The sequence below is a fragment of the Struthio camelus genome, chromosome 20, assembly GCF_040807025.1.
Source record: "Struthio camelus isolate bStrCam1 chromosome 20, bStrCam1.hap1, whole genome shotgun sequence".
Classification (NCBI taxonomy): Eukaryota; Metazoa; Chordata; class Aves; order Struthioniformes; family Struthionidae; genus Struthio; species Struthio camelus.
Window position 1 is genome coordinate 5072955 of NC_090961.1, and position 8542 is coordinate 5081496.

Genomic DNA, 8542 nt, shown 5'->3' on the forward strand with positions numbered 1-8542 from the left:
GAGGATCCCGCTGCGACCATCAGCTGCAGCTGAGAAAGCCACTTCCTCGGGGTGGGTGGAGGCCGTTGTGACATCCCCACTCAGGCCACCGCGGGCCCTGGGAAATTTTCAGATGAGCTAGCCTGCCACCCTGAAGTCCCCTCGCTCTGTGACTTTTCTTCCTGCAGAGAAATCACAGCCCCGAGCGCCTGAGTCAGCTGAAAATCCCCCACATCGATCGGATGCTAAACGCAGCCCTTGGCGGTTGTACAAGGAGAACTAGACGGCGCCGGGGCTCGGCGGGGAGGGAAGAGCGTAGCGAGCCCCGCTCCCGCTGGCCGGGGCAGGACATGTGGCAGCCCTTCGTCCCCAGGCCGGCAGGGCTGAGCTTCACCTCCCCCAGGGGCCCATGGAGCCGGTCGGCTTTTCCCCGACCTCGGTGGTGCAGAAAACACCCAGACGGTCCCAAAAGTGCCGGGGACTGAGGTTAACGATGGAAAAGAGAGGAGCATAGCAGTGGTTTAGGGAAAGACTAAATAAAATTAATTAAATCTGAACATAAAGCCAGCAGTCCCCCCTTTCCTGCAGGGTGAGCTTGGACCTCGGAGCGCCCCAGGAGCTGCCAACGTCCCGGCACAACGCGACCCGCCGAGCCTGCCCGGCCCGGCAGCTGCTCCCAATGGGGGCTCACTGCCGCCCTCCTCCTCCAGCTCATCATCTCCTTCACCTGCTGCCTCTTCCCCAGCCCTCTTCTCTCTCCATGGTTGACTTCCTCTGGTTTCCTGGTCTTCCTCTTTCTCAGGTCTCTCGAAAACCCTTTACCAGCACAGCGGTGAACGCAGATGCAATTCACCCTGGCGAAAAGTAAGAGCGTTCGGCCCGTCTAGTTTGTGCTGGGAGCGGAGCGACCTTGGAAAGGAGACCTTTCTGCTGGCGGAGAGGAAGCGATTCCGGGAGGACCGTCGCCGCAGCGGTGAGGGTCGGTGCTGGCGAGGGGGCTGCACGGGAGCCCGGTGGGGCCCGGCGTGCGCCAGCGTTTCCCCGGGGCGCTTTGGCTGCTGGTTTTCCATCGCCCCCTGCCCCAGCTTCCTCCGCAGAAGCTCGCGGGGTGTGAGCCCACGAGGCACAGATTTCTCTGATTAAGCAACGCCGCTGCCTCTCCCCTTTCGCTTTCGGCTGCCTCTTCCTCCCAGCGCCCGGAGGAAGCAGTGGGGACGGGGGCAGCCTAGAGAGCGGAGCAGAGCGGTACCCGTGGCCCGCTGCCACCATGGAGCCGAGCGCGCGGGAGCCCCTCGTGAGGAAGCCGAGCTCCACGTACCGGACCTTCCCCAGCAGCGCTGCCAGGAGGCTCGACAAGGAGTACCTCGCGTAAGAGCCGGGGCCGGGGGCTGGCTGCGGCCGGGGGGCTGCGCGGGGCTGGGGAAGCGCCTGCGAGGCCCCATCCCACCCCACCCCACCCCATCCCTCGCTGCGGTTGTTGCCGGGGTCTCGTCCTGCCCGGGGCTCGCGGTGCTGGACGCGCCTGCCTGGGAGAGCTGCGCGCGGGCAGCATCTCGGGGTCGCCCAGGTCTCGCGGGGCACGGAGGCTCCCGCGGAGGCAAACACGGGGACTCTGCGAGACACCCGCGTCCCCGCTGCGCCTGCACCCGGCCGGCGGCGGGGCGAGCCGAGCCGGCAGCCCGCCGCGAGCTGGCTTTGTGGTGCAGCCCGGCTCCAACTTCTGCTTTTTTCAACCCGTTTGACTGGCTGGAAACAGCGTGGCGGGCTGGAAAGCATCGGTGGGGCTGCCGGCAGCACGGCTCCGAGAAAGTCCCACCAGCCGCTCGGGGCCCTTCCCTGGGAAAGACCCTCTGCCGCTCTTGTTTGGCCTTTGCCGAGGCTCCAGCGGGGCCGGGCTGCATGGGGGAAAGCTGCAAAACCGAGCTGGTGCTGCGGTGGGGAGGGATGAAGGCGTCCGTCACGCGTGCTTCTCGCTCTGTCCCTCCCTCAGGAGCCTCCACAACAAGCGGCTCTACCTGGCGGTGTTTGCCGCGGTCCTGGGGAACTTCAGTTTCGGTTTTGCCCTGGTTTACCCGTCTCCTGTGATCCCTGTCCTAGAGGTGTATCCCATCCCCGCCCTGAAGCTGGACCCGCACAAAGCATCCTGGTTCGGGGTAAGAAGGGCGATGTTCCCAGCTAGGAGGACAGAGCCGCTGGCCCGGGCGTGCAGTGAGAGGGGGGAGCTGGTCCTCCGCGTCCTGCCACCCCGACCCACTGAGCCGCCTTTCTGTCGCCCGCAGTCGGTGTTCACGCTGGGGGCGGCCGCAGGAGGACTCAGCGCCATGCTGCTGAACGACCGCCTGGGCCGCAAGCTCAGCATCATGTTCTCGGCCGTGCCCTCCGCCGTGGGATACGCCCTGATGGGCAGCGCCCAGGGCATCTGGATGCTGCTGCTGGGGCGAGTGCTGACGGGCTACGCCGGTGGCGTGACGTCCGCTTCCATCCCGGTAATGAGTTTCCCAGGGCTTTGCGTGGCAGGAGACAAGGTGGCACCTGAGCCTCCAGCCCTTTTGGAGGCATCAGCAGAGCTTCAGGACTGGGGCTGTGCTATTGGGGATGGGAAGCACAGTCCTCTGACAGCAAAGGCGTCCTGTGCTGGGCAGCTGCCGTGCACAGGGTGAGCAGGCTGCGAGCGGGCCGTGGCGACGCTGGGTTCGTTCCCCGCTCTGCAAAATGTGGAAGGCAGGTCTTCGTTCCCTGCCCTGTTCCTCCTGACGGTTGTTTCCTCCCTTGTTTACCGAGCACCAAGCTCATGTTGTGTGCAGAGAGGAAGGCATGAATTGAGCAATGCTGGGGCACGTCCTTCCAGGAAGCGGAGTCTGAGGGTGCCAGAGGAGAGCTTGCAGTGTGCTGCACAAGGAAGGGGCACAGGAGGGAAGCCAAGACCACTCATGCCAACAGCACCGGGGCTGACCCCTTTGGGCTTGGACTCCAGAAGGGCGAGTTGCCCCAGCAACTTGGGTCTCCTTGGCTGTGGCAGACGGCGAAGGGGCACGGTGCTGAAGGACGCGTTGTGGTCGGGGATGGCTGTGGTTGCAGCTCCGGTAAGCATGTGCTGTCCTCCTGCAGGTCTACATCTCGGAGATCGCGCACCCCGGTGTGAGAGGCATGCTGGGTGCCTGTCCCCAGATCATGGCCGTGCTGGGCTCCCTCATCCTGTACGCGCTGGGCAAGTATCTCCATGGTCGGAGGGTAAGAAGCCCACTGCGAGAGTTTGGGGAAGGGGAGTGTTTTTTTTTTTTTTTTTTTACCAGCTTTCTCAACAAGTTGATTGTGGGTGTGAGAGCATGAGGAATCAGCCTCACCAGCATAACCCACGTGCATGTGTGCTCGGAACGGTGAACCATAACTTGCAGGGACACATGGCCGTCACTGTGCCCAGTGGCCTCGGTCTCACCCAGGCTGAAGAGCAGTACACGATGAACATTTGCGCATCTGCTCTCTTCTCCTGCTGGCTTATGCCCTGGCTGCTGCAGGAGATGTTGCTCTAGCTGGATCCTCTATGATTTGGGGACCTCCTCAAAGTTTCCCGTTTCACAACAGCTGAAAATGCTCCTTTTTCTGAAGGGGAAAAAAACAGGTGGAAAATTTCTCTGCAGTGTTTTCCCCCACTTTCATTACACCTCTCTGCTGTTGGGGTGAGCAACTTGAGGCAAGGCTGGGAAATCCTTCCCCATGTGCTCTCCCTTCCTAACCTCGTGCTGGCTCTTCTAGGCCTGATCCTGGACTGGCGCTGGCTGGCCATCGCAGGGGAAGTGCCGGTGCTCGCAATGATCGTCCTGCTCTGCTTCATGCCCAACTCACCCCGGTTTCTGCTCTCCCAGGGGAAAGAAGACGAAGCCCTGGGGTCACTGTGTTGGCTCCGGGGCAAGGACACAGACTATGCCCGGGAGTACGAGCAGATTAAGGACAGTGTGAGGCAGCAGGTGAGGAGAGGAAGGGGCTCACCTCCAGCGTGTGGGAGAAGTAATATGAAAACTGTGAAATCCCATCTCCTTTTGGCATCTCCTCAGCTGTTTTCTGGGTGCCCCAGTCATGCCTGTGGCTGCTAACACCCCAACTTTCTGATTTTGTCTCCTCCAGAGCAGGCGGATTTCCTGTGCAGAGATCAAGGACCCCTTCATTTATAAGCCCATCCTCATCGCGGTAGTGATGAGGTTCCTGCAGCAGCTCTCTGGGGTCACCTGCGTCCTCGTGTACCTGCAGTCAATATTCAATAAAACATCTGTCATCCTGGTGAGCCCTGGGGTTTGGTCCATGCACAGATCGCCCCATGGTCAGGGAGGTCTGCTAGATGCTCCAAGTCACGTGTGGCTCCTGGGCTCCGAGTTCAAAGCCACTTTTAAAGCACCTGGTTAGCAGCATGTAGCAAGCACCTGCTCCACAAAAGGCCTCGTGAGGATGGGGAGCAGGACTCAGCCCACTGGCTCCACCTTCCCAGCCTCTGAGCTGCAGGCTGCTCTTGTCTAATCCCTTGCTGTTCAAGGAAGGACCTCTGTGTGTAGCTTTGACAAAGTCACCGGCCAGAGTTAAGCCAACACATGTAGGAACCTGCCGTTTCCCTAGATCTCCCATCTCAGCTTCCCCACTGTTTTTGCCGTTGCAGAAACCAGAGTATGATGCAGCTCTTGTTGGCCTGGTTCGTCTCTTCTCGGTGGCGATTGCTGCTGCCTCAATGGATAAAGCCGGGAGGAAGATTCTGCTCTTTGTATCAGGTATGTCTCTCTCCCACTGATGTGCAAAGGAAGCTGCTCTTTAAGGATTTCCAGGGGCTTTGCAGATGTGCTTGAGTGGTAACTTCAACCATGAAGGAATCTTCAGGGGGTCTCTTACCTCTGATAGTGGCGCAGCTCCTGGGCAGAGGTGTTCCCAGAAGCTTGAGCCATTGAACAGAGGATCACGTTCCCATCAGTCCCACCATGCCGTTGTATCTCTCCGCAGCCGGTGTCATGTTGGCCTCAAACCTGACCATGGGGCTCTATATCCACTTCATGCTGCCTTCTCGTAATGGCACCACCACCAATGAGACCCTGTTGAGCTCGGCCAACCATGACGCTGAGCCGACCAGCTACATCACCCTCATCCCCCTCCTGGCAACCATGTTCTTCATAATGGGTAGGTGCAGAGAGCAAAAGCCTGGGACCCACAGTGCTGGACTGGGTGTCTGCTTGAGGGGATGTTTCTGGGCCAGGGCAGGGTGATATAGGGTGAGGAGGTTTGGGCTCAGGGTTGGAAGGCAGGCAGATCTCCCTGGGAGACTGTTTCAGAAAGATGGCACCTGAAGTCATTTCGAGGACAGTGGCGTTGACAGAGTGTGAATGTGGGGGAATGAGTGACAAGGGACCAGAGCAGGATTGTACAGGGCTTTTATGTACCCCCCTAAAGGGCTTTAAAGCCCCAGCAGCCTCACTTTAGCCTTTCCTCCCCTCCAGGTTATGCCATGGGCTGGGGTCCCATCACCTGGTTGCTGATGTCGGAAATCCTCCCTCTGAAAGCCCGTGGGGTGGCATCAGGCCTCTGTGTTGTTGTGAGCTGGTTGACGGCCTTCATGCTGACCCGGTTCTTCCTCCCGGTCGTGGTGGGTATGCCTCAGGGGGAGCGTCTGCTTGCACCTCATCAGAGCCCCACTGCTCCAGCTCACGTGTGCCTTCTATCCCTCTTTTCAGGAAAACTTCGGCCTTGAGGTGCCATTCCTATTCTTCACTGTCATCTGTGCTGGGAACTTCTTATTTACAGGCTGCTGTGTTCCAGAAACCAAAGGCAGGTCACTGGAACAGATTGAGTCCTACTTCCGGACAGGCCGGAGATCGTTCATGAGGTAGGAGCTGCCGCCTGACAGCTGCACCAGGCCACCAGCCCACAGGCTTAGGGGCTAGAAAAAAAATCTTTGTGCTGCTAGAGGTGGAAACTGGAGCTCTCTGTGAAGATAATGCTCCCTCCAAGGGGGAGATGAATGAGTGGCAATGACTGTCTTGCTCTGGATATAGAAATTGCCAGCTGGAACTTTACCTTCTCTTCCTGAGTCATTCAACTATTTAAGGACCCGTTGCTCTCTGAGCAGCATATCAACCTGAGGTATAGGACCAGGTGTCCAGCACCAGACTGGAAATAAAGATGTCCTAGCAATAAAATGCGTGGCTGTGGACAAGAGACCTTGTACTTCCTTAGCACTGCAGCCACCAAAGCAGCCCAGGAGCCCCAGGTCTTGGCTGGAACAGAGTTAACAGCTGTAGTCACCATTCTGGCAAAAGTCCGTCATGTAGTTGCAAAAATAAAATAGTTTGCTTCCAGCTGGATATCGCCTTGATTTACAGAGAAGGGAGTTGCAGGCGTGTGGGACGAGACAGGGCAGACGAGGACTGTGACGTGGAGATGACAGCAGCCTGCTGCCGTGTTCCCAGATGAGTGTTATGCACCTGAGGACCTCAAAAGAGGCAGAGCCAGATATTTCATATAAAAAGCTGCCACATTTTATTGCTCTAAAAACACACCTTATACCAGAAGCCTAATGAACGAGACCAAATACAGTTCACAAAGAAACTTTACATCAGAACGAAGAATGAGAACAGAGACAAACATTCAGCTGTAGGGCAAGTGATTCACTGTAGGAAACATGGTACAGACAATATTTTGTACTGAGGCAGGTCCTTCCCACCCCTGGGTGAAGGTAGATGCCTCCACCATGGCTGCATATAGACCCTCCACCTCCATCACTTTGAGATTTCACCTGCATAGTTAGTAGCAAATTGCTTTTACCCCTTTTTCCTGCAATGCTAAAGTCATTCCTTAGAGCCTAAGCCTATGTAAAACAGAGCTGCAGGAGGCGGCTACAGCTGTGAGGAGTGAATGGCCTTGCTGAGTATCACATCCAACCTAATCCTTCCCAACGGTGCAGCACAACAGTGGCTGACCTTGGAGATGATCTGCCCAAGCATTTCTACACCCTTCTGAAAAGCACTTGGCACCCTGCAGGCCTCTGGATAGGCTTGTGTCCTCCCAGTCTAGGCACACATCAACCTGCTTTGATAAGGAAGCCAGGGGCTAACATAGCATATTTGGGCTAGATTGCAGGAAAAGCTAACTACTATTTAGCTTCCCTGCAGTAGGACATGAGAGAAATCACCTAAGAGAAGATGTGCCTTATCAGAGGACTCATTTAAAGCAGCCAAGGACAGAGGCGGAGAGATGAGTCAAAAATCAAAACCTCAGAGGAATTTCAGCGTTAAGCCCAATTTTTGCAGCTGAGCTCCATTTCTAGAAAGAAGTCCAGGCCTGGCTGGAATATGACTCATTCTAAGTATGGCCTGATTACAAGAGATCTTGACAGCTGCTGGTTCCCACTGACCTCCAGAAGAGCAGGATCTCCGGCAGCCCTGTCCTAGAGCATTCCCTGTCTCTCATAGCTGCCTACCAGGTCTTGAAATCTTCACTTAAGTGAAATCCTTCCCTGAAGACAGCAGATGTTTTTCCTGAGGCAAAAATGATAAGGACAAATTGAGCTTCCCAGGGCTTGGCCTGAAGAGGAAACGCCTGAGTATGAAATGAGGTTGGACTCTTCACGTCCTATGAGAACCTCATTGGAAAAGTATTCTCTGAGTGACCTCCTTCCTTCCGTACAGAAAGTCTGAGGGCTTTTGCTACAACACTTAGAGTCTGAGAAATCACAGTGGCTCTTTCCAGAGGTAGAATGGTCTTTTTATTCACTGCATGCAGAGAGTCAATTGGTGTTACAAAATCAGCTCCTGCCTAGGGCAGCAAGGCCTGGGTACATAGGATAAGGTGTGCTTCCACTCTTCTCTTTGCGCCCAGTAGAACGTCCCAGAGGAAAGTGGGACTTACATGCACAAGGGCTGTCATTTTCGTGACTAAATGGGACATAGAAGAGTTATATGCTGTATAAATGCACTTGGGGAAGAGAATTGCACAGCTTACATGGTGAACAGTGGTAGAGTTCTTTTCTAAGTGCACATTTGCAGCCAGTACCCAGGTGTCTTTCCATATTTAGTGTCAGCAACTCCCTGTAGGCAATGCATCACCTGCTCTTGAGTTCTCACATAATAAAACTTCTGACCCATTCTCCCAAGAGGCCCTTCCGTGACCTGGCAAAGATAACCTCTTCTGTAGAGACTCCTTAGATTAGCTATCCAGCCCAGACACCATCGGTTGGGATTGGGTTGAGACTGTAAAATCACTAGAGCAGGGCTTTTAACTTCATTTATTCCTGTACAGCTCCAAGTACCATGATGGTGCCTCTAAACACAATTAATAACCACCATGCACTGTGAATGGGCCTATTAACTAGGGTGATATTACTACTCTAAAAGTCTTATCAAGCTCCACAAAAATAGTCTCTTGTCCATGCTGGGGTGAGACCATCCACTAACTCTCACCGTAACTCCTGAAAGCCACGGATGCTGCAGGCCCTGCTGGTAGGATGCATCCTTCACCAGGCCACGTCTGCAATGATGGCAGCATCTGGCTTAGTTTCAGCCACGGCGCGGACAGCCAAAATTCCCAAGAGCGT

At 55.9% G+C, this 8542-nt stretch overlaps 1 protein-coding gene across 4 annotated transcripts; it reads left to right on the plus strand.

Annotated features, from left to right (window-relative positions):
* The first annotated feature begins 528 nt into the window (after positions 1-528).
* On the plus strand, positions 529-6308 carry SLC2A6 (solute carrier family 2 member 6). Of its 4 annotated transcripts, none has more exons than XM_068914804.1 (11): positions 529-952; positions 1173-1347; positions 1970-2132; positions 2259-2465; positions 3088-3210; positions 3843-3944; positions 4102-4254; positions 4625-4733; positions 4960-5133; positions 5451-5596; positions 5685-6308. In XM_068914804.1, the coding sequence occupies exons 2-11, from the start codon at positions 1247-1249 to the stop codon at positions 5838-5840; spliced, it is 1434 nt and encodes a 477-aa protein (XP_068770905.1). In that variant the 5' UTR covers positions 529-952; positions 1173-1246; the 3' UTR covers positions 5841-6308. The 4 variants fall into 4 exon arrangements, with proteins under 4 accessions (XP_068770905.1, XP_068770904.1, XP_068770902.1 ...); XM_068914803.1 differs by having other exon boundaries at positions 532-958; positions 3088-3187; positions 3733-3944; XM_068914801.1 differs by having other exon boundaries at positions 532-952; positions 3088-3187; positions 3733-3944.
* The last annotated feature ends 2234 nt before the right edge of the window (positions 6309-8542 follow it).